The 21,319-nt window shown below is 40.2% G+C and overlaps 1 protein-coding gene across 1 annotated transcript; it reads left to right on the top strand.

Moving 5' to 3' along the window:
- The first annotated feature begins 5,126 nt into the window (after nucleotides 1-5,126).
- On the top strand, nucleotides 5,127-20,238 carry LOC138936844 (LIM/homeobox protein Lhx9). Its single transcript, XM_070302599.1, has 7 exons — nucleotides 5,127-5,563; nucleotides 6,731-6,967; nucleotides 9,912-10,265; nucleotides 11,501-11,674; nucleotides 12,269-12,492; nucleotides 17,110-17,345; nucleotides 17,881-20,238. The coding sequence occupies exons 3-7, from the start codon at nucleotides 9,952-9,954 to the stop codon at nucleotides 18,133-18,135; spliced, it is 1,203 nt and encodes a 400-aa protein (XP_070158700.1). The 5' UTR covers nucleotides 5,127-5,563; nucleotides 6,731-6,967; nucleotides 9,912-9,951; the 3' UTR covers nucleotides 18,136-20,238.
- Nucleotides 20,239-21,319: the final 1,081 nt, after the last annotated feature.

The raw sequence follows: 21,319 nt of genomic DNA, 5'->3' as shown, positions 1-21,319 counted from the left end.
AGGAGATCCGAGGATTAAAATGAGATTCCCTCAGGATATCCTACATATATGTCCTGGATGCCCTTTGGACGTCCTAAGGACATCCTTGTACTGTCTGGGATATTTCATTCCATTTAATTAATTAATTAATTTTTATTTTGTATAGCATATCCCTCTCTTTTTCTATCTTTATCTCTTATATTCCTAAGATTTAAGAGATATTTATCTACGCGTTTCATACCGCATCTCTTGAAAATATCCAATACTGTAAAAAAATTTTCCAAAAATGTAGACACATTTTTGTCTGATATTTCAGATCTGGATGTTTGAAAGAAATTTCGGACAATTTGTCTTAATCAGAAGTTTTTCGTTTTTCTGAAAGTTCAGAAGAATATGTCTGAAAATTCAGGCAGTATTCTGTCTGAAAATTGAAGTATGTCTGGCATCCAAACAGCATTCTGTTTGAAAATTCAAACAGAGTGTCCGCAAAAAAAAAACTACAGACACTTTGTCACAAGTTTCCGTCAATTTTTTTACAGTGTACGATTTAAAAAAAGCTGACACAATAGTTAATATGAAATTCGTTTGATTGACAGTAGAATCTGGAGGATTGGGGGGCTCCGGATGGTTGCCGGCAGCCACCGGAACAGTCCGCGTGAACAGGCCGCGAGGCCCCCAAGCTGACAAGATTCCGGGTAAGAGCGAGGCGGCCAAAGGCGGGCCCTTTTTACGGGCGCGCATGTTCTCGCGATCGTCAATTACCCGGACGACAAGCGGCGCTGCTTTTTGCGAGGCCAGCCGTGGAGGAGCGTCGTTCGTCGTCGTTCTCTTCCTCCCCTTCCTCCTCATCCTCCTCTCGTCCTCGCGACGCTTCCCGATCGGCTGTTGCACCGAGCCCGGAAGATCGCCTGGGCGCGCGTCTCCCGCAGGGAAACGCGCCATTTATCCACGTCAGCCTCATTCACCGACACGCATACGACGCCAGGGCCCCGTTCGCAATCTACGATCCTTACCCACGTGACGGTGCCGCGCATAAATACACTTCATGCGCACGCACTCTTGTCCTCCTCGCCGCGTCCTTCCTCTTCCTCTCCTCTCTTCTTTTTCCTCTTGCGCTCTTACCTTCTGAGAAAGCAAGGCTCTCGCAGAACTGGAGAAGGAGCGTGCACTTGTGTGAGGACGTGAGGACGCGAAACTAAGAATAGATTTCAGATAACGTCGGAGATACTTGGAAAGGAAACAATACTTAGGGAAACGAAGCGATAGAAGTGAAAATGATATAGATGCATTGGCGAAATGTTTTCGATAAATTTACAACGATATCCATGTTCCATATTTCTCATTGGATATTATCACCAATATCTGACAATTGTAAAATACTCGACAATTTTATTTTTCCCGAATCTTCTGTTTCTCATCGGTGACACTCTAAGCTGTTCTAAAATCATCTGTATCGAGAATATCTGAATATATCTTCTCTTGGGAAGAAGTTCCATAAGTTCCTCGAGTCTCCCTTCCTCTTCGCGGGGAATAATCGCGATATAAGGCGGCATTTGAAATATCCATAACTGGAAAGCAAGTTCACACCCGTTTGATCGCTCGAAGGATGCGCCGCGATAATTTCTGAGGAGAGTGTACGCGCTGTCCGTTTATCTCCTTCTGACGCGTTTACGCGCACCTTCCACGCGTGCGTGCGCGCGAGGCACATACGTAAGCGCGATTAAAGGAGCCGGAGCGAGCACTGGCGAAAAAAAATTCATGATGGAACAGAGCCCGGGCATCCTGCCGGCCCCCGGTCTGCGGATAGACGTCGCGATAAAACGCGGTTAACGCGGAAATTAACCGTTATATCTTCGCACTTATTTACTCGTACGCGCGCCGGGAGATAGCGCATCGTATTTTACATAATGCAATTAGAGAGGGGGGGGGCGAAGCGGGGAGGGATCTCCCCCGCGTCGCCTTCTCGTCACGGGGGACAAGATCCGGAGATCCGTTAAAACCATTCTTTGCCAGGTGTCTTGAATTACTTTCGTGCCGTGCGGTGAGGGGGGAGAGGAAGGAAGACCCACTTTTGTTCGCTGAACGGGGAGACTAACGGGGTACCGTTCCGTTCCCGTCGCGGCCAGGGCCTCTAGAGGGCGCTAAAGCGACGATAGGCTACCGTTTCGCCGGTCGCACTAGTCCTCATTTGGTGTCATTTTCCACCGTGATCGATGATGCCGAGAATTCCATGATGATGACATTTTAATTTATAGGTAAACGTTTGGTAGGAAAATTTTCAAATTACGTATGCGCAAATGAGTTGCAAAAGTAACGATAAGCGACAGTAGCAACTGGAAGATCGATGTTTCCATGTCGATCGAGAGATTTTGCTTTCCATTCGGGACCAACCACAGCCGGCGGAACCAACCCTCACGTCCCACACACGTGTACTTGATTCATTCATTCATTCGTAACACGACATGCCCTTCTGACGTTTCGTCCTGAAGATGAGACGAGAGAAAAAGACACGGATCCGCGCACCGGAGTAGCGCCAGTTGCTGTCAGCATCCACCAGATGACTCCCATTCTCGGCAGGAATCTGCGAGTGATGCTGGCGGGAGAGCATTTCCATCTCTCCATCCGTTCTCCCCGTCGTCCCTAATGTCGGCGCGAGTCGGTCCAATCAGGCAACGGCTTTCTCGTCGTTTCGCAATCGCTATTGGCCAGCATCAGCGAGTTTATATTGAGCGGACGTCGGAGGGCTGCGCCTCGACGGAGGCTGCTTACCCTCATCTACCCCGAGGGGAGAGAGAGAGATAGAGAGATAAAGAGAGATAGAAACGCGAGAGGAAGAAGAAGCGAGAGCGGGAGATAAGCCGGCGAAGCTTGGCTGCTGCCGCTCTGCCGCCGTCGCTTCTTCTTCGTCTTCTTCTTCTTCTTCGTTAGTATCGTTTCCAGCCGTCTGTCCCTCCCGAAAGGTTCTGATCGATATGACATCCTCCTCCCTCGCCGCAATGACAGCTTTCTTATGTTCCATTCGCGTTGGCTCGACTGAGAACTGTGCATGAGATTGAATTACATCGGATCTGATTGAATCAGTAGCTTCTTCCGAAGTAGAAGACATTGCCCTCGGCAAAGTTAACTTTTCATTAGCATGGAAATATATCATGTCACTCGTGCTCACGCAGATTCTTTAATTATGTCATACGTCAGGTCGTAACGACAGTTTCAATTCTTAAAACATCGTTTGGAGTCACCAACGCAAAAGGGAACTTTTAATTTTTCCCTAATCCCATATAACGGTGCGTGTCTAATTGTAGAAATTAAAATATTATTCCAAATTATCGTGACTAATAAATAGCTTGGGCGCGAATCTCGGAACCCGACGTGGGGAGGCGCGTAAGATTAACGACAATTCGCTCTTAACGGAAGGTTCGATTTGTAGCGCCGGCTTTTGATCGTGCCACCCGCAGGTTAATGAGCCTAATGGGACATCAGGAGCGAAACGGCTCTGTCGCACGGATTCCGTCGCGATGAATTTTCGCCTCGAGCGTGTACGCGTCAAGTCGCTTTCGCTGCCGCTCTCGGCCAAATATAGTCCCACCGAGTGTGAACGCGCTAACCAGGCAAATCCGGAAGAACTGGTCGGACAATGTATCCCCAACTGTCATTCGCGCGTCGCTTCTTCAGCCGCAATTAAAAGGCGCTTTCACACATGCGCGCACGTACGCGGTAACGAGCTATTTTTGCTTGTTCTTTTTTTTGTTGTTATATAATACAGACTGTAACAAAAATTTAAAACTATTTAAACTTAAAATTCAGTCTGAAATTTAAAATCGTCAAGTTTTAAAGCGTTTCAGAATATTAAATGCTATAAAAAAGCTTTACAATATATTCAAACGCTGTATAAAATTAATAAATTCTATAACATGGTATTTCCAAAATTTGCAATATGCAAATTTCCAAAATTTTAATGCAGAATACTTTAACAGAATACTTGGAGATGGAAATGTTCGATGTGATTTCGTGCGAGGGACACCCGAACTCTCGTTAGAACGATTCCAGTCGACGGTCCTCGAGGAGACAGAGTGACAAACTGGTGGTGATATTAAAATCGCCGCGGGAACACGTTTTTCGGCACAGCTGGCGTCGTTTAAGTTATAATTTGTACCTGTACACGTGACTGACGCGTGACTAACCACTCGCGTGTCACGTCATTTCTCTTCCCGGGAGCCTCTTCCCATTGGGATACCCCGATTGCAAATTAATTGAGAGTGAAATGTGAGCGAGCGCTTTGCAACCGAGACGTCGCGGCTAATCATGAATAATGAATGTCGGCTCTAGCGCAGTTTGGAACGTTTCCGGAAGCACGCGAAACCGGTGATGTCACCGGAAGAAAACAAAGTGGAAAATTAAAGAATAATTCAATAAAGTTGCTATACAAACGCCTACGCCTTTTGCTAATTTGATATAAAGCGGGTTATTCTCAAAAAAATTCTAAAATTTATTCTCGCTTTTTTCGTATCACTGATATAATTGTCCGCTTCTTGATTTATGCAAATTAAAAAGAAAAACTTGAAAAATCTTCAATACTTAAAATCTCAAATTATTTCGGCAAATTCGAATCCTTGAAATATTTTAGTTCCAAATAACGAAGCGATTACACAATCCATAATAAATGATCCATAAACATAATCTATAAAGATATATTTTAAATTTTATAAAATAGATAAATTATGAATGATACAAAGGAAGAGACGATACATTCCAGACAAGCCCTTTAGGAAAACGCAGCGATACCTGAACAAACAACATTATCACCAACACGGATGACATCAACGACAACCATCGCTAAAAGGACAGACAGAGCGAACTACTTTCCCGTGGAAGACAAAGAGAGCGAAAAAGAAAGAGTGTGAGAAGAGGGAAAGGGTGACAACGGGGAAGCCACAAAGGCGCCGGCGCAGCGCGCAGACGCCCGGCGTCCCGACGTCCCTGTACCCCTCGACGCGGCCTCAAAAACCCCACCCCGTCATCGCCCGGCGAGATCGCAGCATGAGGGGATCGCACCAACCCCGCTTCCCTGCCGTGGTGACGTCCGCCCCTGGCCCCGGGTGGCCGTTCCAGGATCGTAATATTATGCCGACGGGGAGCAGCTTCCATCGCCGAGTCCGCCGCGTCCTTCGAACTTTCTTCTCCGGCCGACGAGGCGGCGGCTCCTTCGCGGATTTCCCGCTCGCGGATATTCCCGGCGCGCGCCAGTTTTCCGCCCGTGATTTTTCCACGCGCACGAGTTCCGCCTTGTGATCCACCCTGCGAAGATCCCTCGCGTTCGCGAATCCGTGTTATCCTCGTTCGAGGAAAGTTTCCTATCCCGCGTCACTCGCGAGTCTTTTGTCTCCGAACTTGATGGATTTATCGCGGTTGATCGTGAGAGAAGTGTAAAGAGAGTTTACGATCTGTGATGGGATAAACTTAAAGCGGTGATTGGTGTTATACTTATGTTTCGCATCTTAGAACTCGGAAAGAAAGGATCGACGTGTCTCGAAAGGACCATAAGATGTAACGAGGATGCGGTGATTCTGAAGAAGATAATGAACTGGTTAGTGTAAAATAGAGAATCAGATTTGTATAAGCGATGCATTTTTATCCGACGTCTCGCAAACGACGATCAAGATGTTGGCTCATATATTTTTAGTGAATAATCATATACGTGTAAAAATCTAATTTCATTTTGTTTATTAAATAATTGCAGTTACAATAGTCAATTTAATCTAGTTTAATCTCCAATGATTCAAGAAACCAAAAATTTCAGATTTAGCAAATAACAATAAAATCTGCAAGAATCTAAGGATCTATCTTGGAAGCTGAGAATTTGAAAATCTGAAGCGTGACATTTTTTCCTCCGAAATCTGAAGTTTACTCTTACATCAGATTTTTTATGGATTCAAGAATCTAAATTTAATCGTCTAAGAATCTAAGACAATCAAGAATTTCAAGATTTACTCGCTAATGTAATTAGTCTTATTAGTATTTTTATATAAAAAAAATAACATGAAAAAAAAATTAAAATTAATATGCAACGTAAGATTTATTATTTATTATTGGCACGAATTCGTGTAACGAAAGTTAGATTCGTGGATTTTGCTAATCGTCATTCAATCTGTATCCTTTTTGTAAGAGAGGAGTTAACCAACATGTCACTTTGAATACTGGCGACCACCCCGATCTCTCTTTCTTGCCTAACCGCAATCTAAAGATCTTATTCGAGAGCTTCCTTCATTCAAAAAGCTCGTCCCTTTTTTTCGATATTTTTAAGCAAGATTTAAAATTCATTTTAGAATTGGGGTATTTAATATTGTTTACAAAATTTTTTTTATTCAAATCATACGAGTTACACTTTAAAAGAATTGAATGTGATCATTAATTATTACTTTAAATTAATCTGTGATATAATCTATGTAATTATATTAATCTATAATATAATCTATACAAATAAAACGATATTATTATTACATTGAAATCGTTGGAAAAATTTTTTTAAATTTTTTCTCGGGAAATCAGCCACGAGTATACAATTGAGTTTTTTTTTTATTCAAAAACATTAAAAAAATATAAGTCACTGAACAGATAGAACAGATAGAATTTTATTGCAATTTCACGAGCGATTCTCGTGGCGCGAATTCCATTATCGCGATACGATGAACCGAGAGAAATGTCGTTTAGAGAAATTATTCTCCTGCACTCTTGCGACTTTTCTCTTGTCCAGAGCATGATTGATGACCGCGACAACTGCCTGGTCAGTTCGAGGCAGCCGAGACCGTCGGGATATCCGGCGTTGGAACCGCGCCGCGTGCTCTGGAAAAGTCAACAACGAGTCCAAGGTGACCGCGATTTAGATGGAAATAGCCAAGCGGGAATAAATTTGACCGCGAGAGCTACGTCGTCGGCAAACGAGAAACGAGAGATCAGAAGCGGAATTCTCCTGCGGTTTAATCGATTTCAGGTAAGTTAAAGCTATCTTAAAGTATCTCGGAACATTAGTGTCAGAATGTGTTCACTCGATTGTCTTATCTTATCAGAAAATGAAAAAAATAAGAGTCCTTCAAAAAGATGTCAAGGCACAGGAGAATCACACTTAATGATAAAAGATTTTCAACGAGGATTACATTCAAGTACAGTAAATTGTTAAAATGTACACGCAAACCACAAAATATAATATTTATAATATTATAAATATATAATTATAATATTTGAACAATTTATGATAGAAGTCGAACAACATTCATAGATACAGTATAATGATGTGGGTTATTTTTTTTTTTTTTGTAATTAAAAAGACACGCGCATGCAATTTAATAAAATATTTAAATTTTTGAAGAGATAAAAATTTGTTCATGTGTAATAAATTTACATTAAACTTCAATAATTTTCAATAGAAGAATTCGCGTAAGAATTTAGAAATTCGATTATGATTTTATTTTCAAATAAACATGATGCTTCAATATTACTGCAATCTGATCAAATATATACATTTGATCCGTCAATCTAGATATTCCGTTATGCTTTCGGTGCAAATTTTGCTGACGTAATCACACGTGCGTTTCTCGTTCCGGAGATTCTGTTATCGAGGGATCGCGAATCGATTTTATGGAAATATGGCGACGTGATAATATCAGAAAAAAATCTCTCTTCCCCTCTCTTTCTCTCCGCGCGCTATTGCAGACATAACGCTGCCGCGATGCAAATCCGCGTGCATTTTGCTTTTTCGCCTGAAACAATGCTATTTCCAAGGATAGATTAATTAACGTCGAAGTATCGTGCTGTTGTGATCGGCGTTGCGTTACACGCAAATAATGCTTGAGACGATGTTTCCGGTATTCGACACTGCTCGCGAATGAAGATTATGAAATAGCGTGTTGTATGTATGCTTCAATTTAAGGTAAATCTTCGGAAAACCCGCTCATATGAAATAATGGCTGAGAATACCCAATTCTTATGCATTGTTGCTTCTTGAACATGAATATGAAACTTAAAAATGGAGGTCGAACTCGCAACTCGCAGATCGAAGAGAAACGCAAAAATCCAACCAAACGCGAAAATCCAATCCATGTCCGAGAGATGCATTTTTATTAGGAATAATTCATCCCTGGGATATGAGGTTTGGATTACGTTATACCTTCCGGAAGTAGAACCTTCAAGATGAATTATCTGCATGAGAGATATTGCGTCGATTCACGAAATCGCGAGGATCACGAGAAATTAACGGATCGCCGACTACGAATTGTTTTCATTCATCAGTTCTTGTTTGCGTACGTCACTTAGACAGTGTGTTCTGAATAAATCGCATTTGAGCTTATTTATGACTTCTAAGGATTCTCAAATCCCAAATGCTCAAATTTTATGTTTTGGCAAAAAGGAAAACCTAGGTTTTTTTTTTACAAACGATTTTATTATACGTTGACGTTTGATAACGTCAAAGACTCTAAAGACTATACTAATCGAGATAAATGATAGAGATTGCGGTCACTATTCATCAAATTATTTTTAGACGATTTATAATTTGTGACAAAACTTAAGACAGAAATAATTTCACATGTTGCACATCATACGTATATATGTCTGTGTGTATGTGTATCTTGGCATATATTTTAAATATATATTTTAATTCTTCAAATGTTTCCTATATTGTATGACATGTAAAATCAGAAACAGATTTCTATCTCAAACTTTCCCATACAGCACCGCAAGATTGCAACAACATTGCAGCAACATTTTTCTACAAGATTGCAACATTGCAGAAACATTACGAAATGTTGCTGCAACGTTGTTATGATATTGCAGCAACCTTTTTCTGCAAGATTGCAACATTGCAGAAACATTGCGAAATGTTGCTGCAACGTTGTTATGATATTGTAGCAACAGTAAAATGTCCGCCTACAGAAATATTGCAATATAATATTGCAGCAACATAGCAATATAATATATATGCAATAATGCTTTATGTATATTTATCGACATAATATCTTTAACATATGAAAAAAATAATAAGAAATTAGGCATATAAGAATCAGGATTTAGTGTGTATATAGATTTTCTGTATTATAATAATAACGAAATTATAAATTGTAAATTTTTCGGTACACATTCGACTTCCTTCAGTGACAAAGAATATCTAAGAGAAATAAGAAAAAACTCAATTTGCAATTTTGTAAATTCACAATCTCTGTATCCGAAATATTCAGATATGCAAAAAGATTGTGGTGGATTTACGCATACAAGTTTTTTCACATCTCTCTGGTCTTCATAAAATCTCAAAATTTATTTATTAAAATCTGAAGTATCTTTTGCATGTTAAAAAATTATTATGAAATTTTTGATTTTATATAAAAATGGAAACTATTAAAAGAATTCTTAGTCCAATGTCTGAGTCCTTTGTGTTGGGGTTATATCATACAATTTAAGCTAATAAAAATAGTTATTATATCTTTAATCTTATTATTCGCTCTTTGTAAACTTTATATAGTCATCGTGACTAAAAATTAAATGCGGAATAGATAGCGCAATATGCGCCGCATAGCAGTAAACGAATGAACTAGCGATTATCGAATACTTTCTTTGGAATATTTTTGGAATGTTGCTGTAACATTACTAAAGTTATATTGTAAAATAATGTCTTTGTAATATTTCTGCAACATTAAACTACAATATGCAATATTGCAATATTGCAGCAATGTTGTTGCAAGCTTTAGTGCTGTATGGGTTATCACAAATTAAATAAATTATCTAATAAAGTATACATTGGATATTATCTATAAAAACTAGCCTTAAAATTGAAGAGTTTAAAATCGTTTCTATGACTAATTCTTCTTCGCGATGCTCATGTCGCGCTTCGCGTCTACATATAATATGTTTATCATAAAAGCTTCCCATCAACACACCATTTGCAGAATGCAGCGGTATGCGTCGTAGCGGGTCGCGTTCAGGAACATGCTGAAGGAAGTCGGCTGTGGGAGTACTACTCCTCCGCCGGGGGACGGCGGGGGAGTGAACAGTCGGCAGGTCGGCGCGAACGAAGGCGGCGGCGGCGGCAATGGCGGCGGCGGGAGCGGCGGCACCTCGGAAGGTGCCCTCGGTTGCGGAGGCTGCGGAAGGGAGATCGCTGAACGTTGGTATCTAAGGGCGGCCGATCGCGCATGGCACTGCGGCTGCCTGCGCTGCTGTCACTGTCGGGTCCCCCTAGCCGCCGAGCTCACCTGCTTCGCCAGGGACGGCAACATCTACTGCAAGGAGGATTACTATAGGTATTAGCATGCGATCGCGAAAGAGCGTATCTGAAGTAAAGAGTATTATTTGGGGGGGGGGGGGGGGGAGAGAAAAAATAGAAAGAAAGGTTTATTGTAAAAAAAAAAAAAAACTGACTGAAACTTCAGACAAAGTGTCTGCAGCTTTTTTTTTTGGGGGGGGGGGGAGGGCAGACACTTTTCAATTTTCAGACAGAATGCTGTCTGAATTTTCAGACACACTTCAATTTTTACTACGAACATATTTTTCTGAAATTATGATGATTAGAAGACACCTAGATCTGAAAATTCAGACAATAATTTGTCTAAGTTTTTAGAAAAATTTTTTACAATATTTTTTAAAAACACATTCAAAACGAGAGTCAATTTTGAAGAATCCACGCAATCTTAAAGTTTCACTCTCTCAAAGAGTTATTAATCAATTAAAGAGTTAATAAATACATATTCTTCAAAGATTTTTGACATTGACAAATTCGAGATTCTACAACTTGAAAAGTCCAACGATCTAAGAACTTTAGAGATTTGAAAAGCAATTCAAAAATAAACGTAGATAAATAAATGAATATCATATGGAATAATGCAGGCGCGCGTTTACGCGATGACGTTCGACGTTTCAGAACGAGGGTAGAATGAAAGGCTGAGAAGCGAGTTCGTTAGAGCGAACAGGGGAGGAATTCACCAGCCGTCGTCCATGCAATATGCAACAACGCGAGCCCTTTGTTTCCGTCTACGCGAATGGTGAACAGTCCGCTTCGATCGCTTACGAAATTCACCTCAAGCGGAATTCGTATAATATATTCGCAAACATTCGCACAAATCGGATAATGCACTATTAGATTCCCAAATACGTATCATATATCTTGCTTCTCAATAATGCCCTCTGATTTAAATTTTGGCAAGATTAAAAAAAAAATTATAGCGAAAAATACTTCCAATTTTTAGACAGAGTGCTGTCTGAATTTTCGAACACGCTCTTCTAAACTTTCAGAGAAACGACTCCGATGATTGTCTGAAATTTCTTTCAGACACCCAGATCCGAGGATTCAGACAAAAATGTGTCCGAATTTAGAACATTTTTTACGGTGTTTTTTAAAAGATACATTCAAAGAGAGTAATAATAATTTAACACGATTGTGCAAATTTAAAGGATGGAATTTTCCTTTTTTTTTTTTTTTGGATAGTGAAGGATTTCAATAACGCACGCGTCTTTTAATGACTGTATTTTCTGATCGCAGATTATTCGCGGTGTCGCGATGCTCGCGATGCCGTGCCGGTATCTCCGCCTCAGAGCTGGTGATGCGGGCGCGCGATCTGGTGTATCATGTGGCGTGTTTCACTTGCGCCTCGTGCGGCACCCCGCTGAACAAAGGCGACCATTTCGGTCAGCGGGACGGACTCGTGTATTGTAGGTAGGTGAGAAACAGGAGCATCTGATCATTACTATCCTTCAAAGGCCGCGTCACTCCTTGTTATCAACGAGTTCGATGACGAGGTTGACAGGAGCACGAGGCGCTTTTGTCGCACCGAGTCGTTCCTCCCTTCCTCCCTTCCTCCCTCCTTCCCCGTCCGCGCTAATGACAGTCGTCGAGTCGCTTAATGACAGTCATTGGAATGGATGGATTCGAGTCTCGGGTTCCGAGAAGACAATTGTGACAGCAGATACCGTGGGGGATGTGAAAATAAGAGATTCATGAAGAAGAAACAATGTTACTGATTTAAGGAAATTAAAGAGAGAAAGAGAGAGATATATATTTATATGAAATTAAACACAGTGCAGAAAAAGTGACAACAATTGTGGGTATAAACATAAAATTTGATCAGAGAGAATAAAACGTCGACGCAAAAAGGGACGATAGAATCATCAAATGCTAAGCCCACGGAATCTAACGTTCACGCAAGTCGAACTCGGTCATCGAAACTCGACACATAACGCGGAGGTCAGGTCGTCTATCGACTACTTGACAGAGAGCTTGACGACTGACAACTGCAACGTCGCTCCCAAGACCACACTACGAGCTGCTGTGCTGTGCCGGGGATTACGCGGGTGCTGGTGGCGGCATCGAGGATCTCGGCTCGCCGGGGGTGTCGCCGCTTCCGGCGTACTACGAGCAGAGCCCGATAGCTTCTTCCGGCACTGTGCAGAAGGGTCGGCCGCGGAAGCGGAAGCTGTCGGAAGTCGCCGGTTCCGAGCTTCCCGTCGCAATGAGACTGGCCGCTGGCGCGCTCGGTGAGTCAAGCCAATGTATGTTCCCGCGATCTTGTACGATCGTGAACGATTTTCTTGTCAGTCTTTCCTGCCCTCCTGAGAAGATCGGTTCCTGGATTCCTATTCGCACTGTAAAAAATTGATTAAGAATTCAGATACATTTTTGTCTAAATTTGCAGATGTTTGAAAAAATTTTCAGACAATTTGCGTCAATCATTAGAGTCGTTTTTCTGAAAGTTCAGAAGAGTGGGTGTGAAAATGGAAGTGTGTCTGTAAAAAAAAAAATTCAGATACTTTGTTTGAAGTTTATTGTACTTCATTTAAAGGAAGCTTTTGAACAAAGTGTCTGAAGCTTTTTGGTAGACACGTGGTCTGAATTTTCAGACACATTTCAATTTTTAGACACACTTGTCTGAACTTTTAGAAAAACAATTTATAATTAAAACAGATTGTCTGAAATTTCTTTCAGACACCTAGATCTGAAAATTTAGATAAAAATGTGTCTAAATTCTTAGACAATTTTTTTACAGTGTCGACATCTACTTTTCACATTGCAAAAATGCCGAAAAATGCAAATAATGCGACTCTCCCACTCTTTTTTTCCTCTCACCCGTTTGTTTGCTCACGCACTTTCTCTCTACATCATGCTACAGCAAACGAGTTAATCGACGGAATTGTATTATTTACCGAGTAACGGGGAGAGGGAGGCATAATGGTGGGCGTTCTCCTTTTTATAAATATTTGCTCGAACTCTCAAGAATCGCAGATGTTATTTCATTTCATCCGTGATTATTCGGCTCGTTAACTGGAGCATTCGATATTCAGCGAGCGGGATTCTTTGACGAATTCTCGCACGCTACGCAGATGTTTAATTCGCTTAATGATTTAATATCCTTAGTACAAATATATATCGTCATTTCAAGTCGATCATTTTTCATCCTGTCCCATACAGCACCGCAAGATTGCAATAACATTGTGGCAACATTTTTTTGCAAGATTGCAACATTGCAAAAACATTGCGAAATGTTGCTGCAACGTTGTTATGATATTGCAGCAACAGTAAAATGTCCGCCTACAGAAATATTGCAATATAATATTGCAGCAACATAGCAATATAATATATATGCAATAATTCTTTATTTATATTTATCGATATAATATCCTTAACATATGAAAAAAATAATAAGAAATTAGGCCTATAAGAGTCAGGATCTAGCGTGTATATAGATTCTCTATATTATAATAATAACGAAATTATAAAATGTAAATTTTTCAGTACCCATTCGACTTCCTTCAGTGACAGAGAATGTCTAAGAGAAATAAGAAAAAACTCAATTTGCAATTTTGTAAATTCACAATCTCTGTATCCGAAATATTCAGATATTCGGATGCAAAAAGATTGTGATGAATTTACGCATACGAGTTTTTTCACATCTCTCTTGTCTTTATATAATCTCAAATTTATTAAAATCTGAAGTATCTTGCAAGAAAATTGCATTAGAAAATTATTATCAAATTTTTGATTTTATATAAGAATGGAAACTATTAAAAGAATTCTTAGTCCAATGTCTGAGCCTTTGTATTGGAGTCATATCATACGACTTAAATTAACAAAAATAGTTATTATATCTTTTTAATCTTACTAGCCGCTCTTTGTAAATTTTATATAATCATCATGACTAAAAATTAAATACGGAATAGATAGCGCAATATGCGCCGCATAGTGATAAACGAATGAACTAGCGATTATTGAATACTTTTTTTGTAATATTTTCGGAATGTTGCTGTAACATTGCTAAAGTTATGTTGTAAAATAATGTCTTTACAATATTTCTGCAACATTAAACTGCAATATGCAATATTACAATGTTGCAGCAATGTTGTTGCAAACTTCAGTGCTGTATGGGGTGTGTTTCAATTTTTATTTTTAATCGTTTTAAGACGACAATAAACAAGAATCGCATCGTTCGATGAAAATCGTGGATGGTTTAAAATCATAGCGTGAGGAGATCATAATGGATACTTTTCTAGAACAGTGTCATATAAATCGCAAAGTCAATCGTCGTGACTTGAATGATACAACCCGCGGTTGCTCAGTCGAGGAAAATCGGCGGCATGACGAACCGGGCGAGGTTATGTTCGCTCGACTTGTGTCATTTGTCAACTGACACGCTCGTATCACGTCGTCTCGATGCGATGGATCCCGTCGGTTTTACGATCGTTTCGGCGTGGACGCGAGCCAAAGAGATGGCCGAGCGAACCGGTACACGCGCGATTCCCAGTTATTTTATAATCGACGAGGGTGAGGATCATTCTACCCGACTAGGACTACCAACCGGAATTTACGACCAACAGCCATAAAATTGTTCCTGATATCCTGCGTGCGCAGCTTCGGTTGCGGCTGGGAACGCGAATGGTCGGTCTGAAGAGAATGATCTCTCTCTTTCTCTCTCTTCCCCTTTCTCTCTCGCGCGCTTTTATTATCTTTATATATAATTGGGACAGTTTTTGTGCGAAAGGGAGATACGCCGACGAGATGAGAACTATTCCGCGACAGTGAGACTGATACACGGCAGAGACATTCTCGTCTTCTAGCACAGAAGCAGGAAGACGATAATCCAATTGTTCTTAACCTTTGACAAATGCTTGAGATCAATTTTCTAATGTAAACATAAAATGTCTCACAATAAAAGGTCAAAAATTAAATTATTCTTGAATAAATTTTGAAAAGAAATGCATATATTCTTTATAAACTGTATTGGATGCAGCGACACTAGCATAAATTTGATTTGCCTAACATGACGCGATAAAATTAAACGATTACATTGAATACTAAATATTTCGATCATTTACAACTGCGAAAAAAGATTCGCTTACTCTTTGTCAGAAGACATATTTTATATTTTTTTGTCTTAAAATCAGAGTTTCAAAGAAGACGTCCTTCCCCGTAAGGGAAGGTCGCACGAATCCTGGGAAGTTCTCTCCGCGAGCGGTGATCAGGGGAGAGAGGAGGGTGGGTGGATTTAGTGGTTTAAGAATGAGATTACAATTTGTCAAGGCGAGTTAGAAGCCAAAATTGCCGAGTCTGAAGGCTATAGACTTCTGGATGAAGAAACAAGAGTGTGCGATAGAAGGAGAAAGGGAGAGAGAGAGAAAGAGAGAGAGAGAGGGGTCCCTGCTGTTGCACAGACACGGCAAGAAACTCTCGCGAGCACAGGCGGCATTATAGCGCTCCGACCGGCCATTCTGCTGGCGGTGGCCACGCATTGGCCACAACGGCATTCTTTTCCGGGCAGATCGGCCAATCGATGCATCTCCCGATGCCGATACCTATCTGTCACTGTCCGCCGGGGCCCCGTTCCTCTTTCTGCGGAGACAGAAAGGCCCCGCCGAGAATCGGAAGGGTCGCGCCGGAAAAATTCTAATTCCGATTCGATTCGATCCGCATGCAGAATCACGCCGAGAAAGAGAAGCCTAATCATTTTCAGCCTAACTTTTAGTAAGATACGTAAGCGTTTTAGATCCTTTTATACCTTCTTGGCGCGGATAACATGTTTTATAATATATTTTTGACAGGGCATATAAAAACATATTTATCACGTCAAATCTCTTCGATTCTATGTAGAAGAAGAAGCGTCTTAATTGATCAATTAGCGATTATGTCACCGTGCACGAATTTATCTGAATTATGGTGAACGAAAATAAAAAAAGAAGAAACCAGTCGCAGGAAAGAGGACGTGCGTTGTGTGTGCGCAGTTGCGGTTGTTGCACGCCGGCGGAGCGAAGGAACGTATCCAATAAATAAGACGACGAGGGTAACCATTGAATTCAATCGGAAGAAGAACGGGTTCCAGTCGACGAACGGGGTGGACGAGGGGGAGAGGGCGAGAAGGGATCCCAGAAGTAAATCCCCGAGCACGTATGCGCCATTACTGTTTATTGTTCCGAACTTCCATTTCCAACGAACGGCGATTCGCCGGTTTGCCAAAAGGGAGAAAGAGAGAAAGAAATACCGCGAAAGGGGACGGGAGAGAAGAAGAGAGATAGAAAAACCGTTTTTGCGAGTGGCCGCAGTGTCTCTGGAATTTGCTTTCTTGTTGAGGTAAACGACACAGATTTCGTTTATTTCTTCTTTTTTCTCCAAAGGTGATCGGAAAAGCACAGTTATGTTCGCGAGATCGAGAAGAGATCGGAAAGAGCGCGCTACGAAAAGAAGGGATCGACGTCTCCGGAATTAAAATCCTTTTTTAACTATCCATTCAGTCGACGCACGAATGTTAAAGAGGACTATAAAATATACGAATACAGATGATGGGAAATATCGGATCGTCTTGATTTTTGTATTCTTGAATGGAAACAGTATTCGTCGAAATAAATAATGTGACGTATCTGTATTCAATAATCGAGAAATTGAAAGTTTTTCAAAATTTTTAAAATACCAAGAGTTTTTCAAAGACCTTTCAGTTTCCACGTTTCGAAAGCTCACGTGTTGAAAACCGTGAGGCTATTACGTTAATATCCAGCATCGTTTTTGTCCTCCATTGCGCGTCGAATGATCTCGCAGCAAAAATTTCGATAAGAAACGTGAGATGTCTAACGCGGGAAAAAGACAATTTCTAGTCGACGTCACGATTGCAGAATTGCTGCATCCCACGGAGCTGTCCTCGTCGATGGAGTCACTATCCGCGTACGACGCGTCCGTGGGCTCCCCGGGACCGGTGCATCAGAGCCAACGAACGAAGCGTATGCGCACCAGTTTCAAGCATCATCAATTGCGAACCATGAAGAATTATTTTGCGATAAATCAAAACCCGGACGCTAAGGATCTCAAGCAGCTGGCGCAGAAGACCGGTCTATCCAAGAGAGTACTACAGGTAAATAGTTTTCCATTTTCACATTACATTTCGAAAGTGTGATGTACATACTGTAAAAGAATTGACTGAAACTTCCAACTTTTTTGCAGCTATCTGAATTTTCAAACAGAATGCTGTCTGAATTTTTCAGACATTTCAATTTTCAGACAAATTCTTCTGAATTTGCAGACATTTCAATTTTCAGATCAATTCTTTTGAATTTTCAGAAAAACGACTTTGATTTAAGACAGATGGTCTGAAATTTTTTTTCAGACACTCAGATTTGAAAATTCAGACAAAAATGTGTTTGAATTTTTAGAACCTTTTTTTTCAATGTAGCTAAGAAAGCAATTTACCGTCGCTGATATTCCGTTTTCTCTTCTTTCATTTTTTTGCAACAAAACTAGCCGACGTCACCTTTGATTTTACGTAATAAATTACTTGTCTTTTTTCACTAATTTTTGACGATATTCGATATTCGAATTATTCGATATTGAGCTGGTTATAATCAACAGTTCGAGTCACGGCGATCTCTTTTTGAATTTTCATTGTTCAGGTGTGGTTTCAAAACGCACGAGCGAAATGGCGACGGAACCTGATGCGGCAGGACGGCGGCAACGCCAGCAGTAACGTCGGCTGTTCCGGGACACCGGTATCATCCAGCACCGGAAATTCTCCAAACGTCGGCCCGGCCGCCAGCATCCTCGGCGACAGCAACAGCATGCCCTCGACATCCATGGAGGAGCTGCACGCCCTTCATCATCTGCACTCGGGTGTCTCCTCTCAGGTCTCCTTCTCCGACCTATACTGACGACGGCTTGAAATGGACGAGGACGCTTACAGCAGCCTCTCCAGCCATCTCGGATGAGGGATTATCGCGCTTCCTCGAAAATCGACCGACCGCGAAGAACTCGGCGAGTCGATGACACTCGCATCCATCATAGTTTCTTTTTTTTTTTTTTTAAAGAAGATATTTCACTGATAAACGGTGGTCTGTTGATAACAACAGCGATCTGAATAAAGTCTAACGTGTTTCTTACCGTACTGCTTTTGGAGACAGTTGTCTGAAATTTCACGGGAGCCGATGTTTTGTGCAAAACAAACTTTAGTCGCGCGAAATCGATCAGAGCAAGATCAAACATTTGGCTTTTCTCCGATATTTACTACACAGAGACATATTACTGGACTTAACGAAGAAAGTGACTCGTCGGGGGATTTTTCCGAACGACAGCCTAGTCTGGTAGAGACGATTATGTTTAAGTAATCAGTGATAATAATCATAGTTCCATGCACATCCGAATTACCAAAGATTACTAGACGAAGATAGTAGGAGTGGTAATCTAGGTACGTATGCAAAAAGAGAGTGTATCGTTAGCGATTATATCGATAATTATCGACGAGGCCTCGGGCACTGTTCGACATACGGGGTGTTCCATAAAGACGTGTGCTACTGACAACATGTTTGAGCATTTCTAAAGATCTCACATTACCAATCTAGCGTATTCCGAGAAACTTTTAGAGAACGAGGATCGAAAGATTTTGAAAGATCCAAGGAGATCCCTCAGAGATCCGAATATTTTTAAAATACTTGCAAATATATTTCTAGCAATCAGCGTTTTTAAAAAATCTTTTTTTGCAAATTATTTTAATTATATGATACAACATGAAATATATCAAGGTTTTCTGATCCATTAAATATGTACAATTGTTTGAGACGCCCTATGCGATGTCGCAAGGTCTATTAAATTAAACGAAACGGCTCGCCAATGCGGACGAACACGTGCATGTGCAATCACGTAGCGAAATCATTCATGACTATATATAATGTGTCAATAATGATTCCTATATTAAATACGAAATAAGATAAAGTTGAAAATACAGTTTTTTGGAATTTTATCATTGCTGAAAGATGGAAATTGCTGGCAAGGATTGGATCCAATAATAATTTTTTAACAAACTGCTGAAATTCAAAGGGCATGATATTGTTGCAATGATTTTGCAAACCGCGATTTCCGGATTTTTGCGAGTCATTTGAAAGACGAGGGATCCCGCTTTGATCAAGCTTTTTATACATTACATATTTTTACATTCACGTTTTTTCTCCAAATTGTCATCTTCGAATTCGAGCAGTACGAGGCGCATGCACACATACACACAACTACACAGGCATAAATACATACATACACACGTGTTTACACGAGCATGTGTACGGATGCAAATAAGGATTAGGTCGTCGCAAGTTCGTGAAACTTAATAAAATCAAATGTCCCTTCAACGTATATATAAAACGTCATAAAAAAAGCTATATTGTAGATCTAATATTTTTCCAATATCAAAATATTTGAAATTTGGAAGTGTTGGAGAATTGATGTCAACATCACAATCTATTTTCACAAAGATTCTTCAAGTTAATTGACGCTAAGTCTTTCAGTTTTATTTTTTATTTTATCATTGATAACGGTAAGCTTTTTCATGTCTAGTCAGTTCTTCAAATCTGAAATCATACTTGAGGGGCAAAGTAATACGTAAGATTTTTTATAATAGTTCGAAATATATTGTTTGAGCATTGTCATTGCATTGACAATGCAACTCTATCAATCATATAGAAAACAAATTAACAAGACAAGAAAAATTACAGAACATCTCCGAACATTACAAGAGGCACGCGTTAATCTTGTCTAAAAAATTTGTAAATCATTTGTTTATTATATTTATTTTTGTTATTTCAAATAAGCGTAAATCATAAAATACTTTGCGAGCATCTTTTATCTTGTCACATGATGCCCGACAGAGAGAATTGATAGGTCGCACGTTAGGTATATGTAGCATAGCGATGATTAAGTGTACGTGTTAAAGAGCGAAGCAATTATTTCCAACTCTATAGGCAAATTAATGTGCCACATTCGAGTGCAACTATTATCGCATAATAAATAGTTACGTACGTCTCTCGACTCGGACGCAACTTGCTCCCATCTCTAATTCACCACTTTCTCCCCGACGTTAGATCACGAAAAAGATAACTTCTAATGTTTTAAATAAAAGGTAAGTTCTAAGTTTCCTAATTAATATATAAAATATAATCAGAACACTTTTATACGTAAAGCTTGATACTAAAATTTTCAAATATTTGTAACCCTTAAAATTTAATTGGCGAATTCATGAAACCCAATATTTGTGAATCAAATATATCAATCTTCAACCGTATGAATGCTTTCAAGTGAAAAAGTAAAACAGTTGAAAAGTTGACTAAAATTTCCTACAAAGCAGTATTTTTGCAGAAATACTGAAAATTTAAACAGAATGCTGTCTTTCAGACACACTCTATTGAATTTTCAGAAAAACGACTCTGATGATCAAGACAGATTGTCTGAAATTTCTTTCAGACACCCAGAAACTCAAGAAATTCAGACAGAAACGTGTTTAAATCTTAAGAAAATTTTTTACGGCTTAGACGTGCGAATTTCGCGCTAAACGTGTATAATTCCTTTATTTGAAATCAGAGAAATACAACCTAACACTCTACTATAAGCATCCTTCACCATCCATCGCCATACACCATCTTCCCGAATACACTTGAACTGAATCTTCTCGCCACACACGAGCATATATTCATTACTCTCTCACGAGACGCAAGTGCGAGTTGTAATTAGCATCAAATTAGATATTTAAGGATTTCACGTTCGTGCATTCGAGTCAGAGGCGGATAAGCCGAAAGGAAGATACGACGACGACGACGACGACGACGATGATGATGACGAAGAGAAAGAAGAAGAGAAGAAGCAGGAATAGAAGGAAAAGTTGGGACGAAGGAGAGAGAACGAGGGTCCTACTTAGGGGTTATACCAACATAGCGAGTCCTCGTGTAAATTGTAGGCCTCTTGAGTCGTATAAGTGCACCGCATGCCGTATATATTTTGTCGGCGCTCATATAAGTTAATTTTCAATCTATATGCGGGTTCTTTCCCTCTCTCTTTCTCGTTTCTCTCTCTCTCTCT

This window comes from Polyergus mexicanus, unplaced genomic scaffold (genome assembly GCF_030449975.1).
Source record: "Polyergus mexicanus isolate NDT 795.1 unplaced genomic scaffold, iyPolMexi1.0 SCAF_10, whole genome shotgun sequence".
In the NCBI taxonomy this organism is placed as follows: domain Eukaryota; kingdom Metazoa; phylum Arthropoda; class Insecta; order Hymenoptera; family Formicidae; genus Polyergus; species Polyergus mexicanus.
The sequence above is the reverse complement of the archived record's forward strand: the minus strand, read 5'-3'. Positions and strand labels throughout refer to the sequence as shown.

Bases quoted from the DNA above. Each gene is read 5' to 3' on its own strand.
- LOC138936844 (XM_070302599.1), top strand. From the start codon at position 9,952: ATGCTGAAGGAAGTCGGCTGTGGGAGTACTACTCCTCCGCCGGGGGAC. The intron at 10,266-11,500 runs GTATTAGCATGC...TTCTGATCGCAG, and splicing joins TGCAAGGAGGATTACTATAG to ATTATTCGCGGTGTCGCGAT. The intron at 17,346-17,880 runs GTAAATAGTTTT...TTCATTGTTCAG, and splicing joins TATCCAAGAGAGTACTACAG to GTGTGGTTTCAAAACGCACG.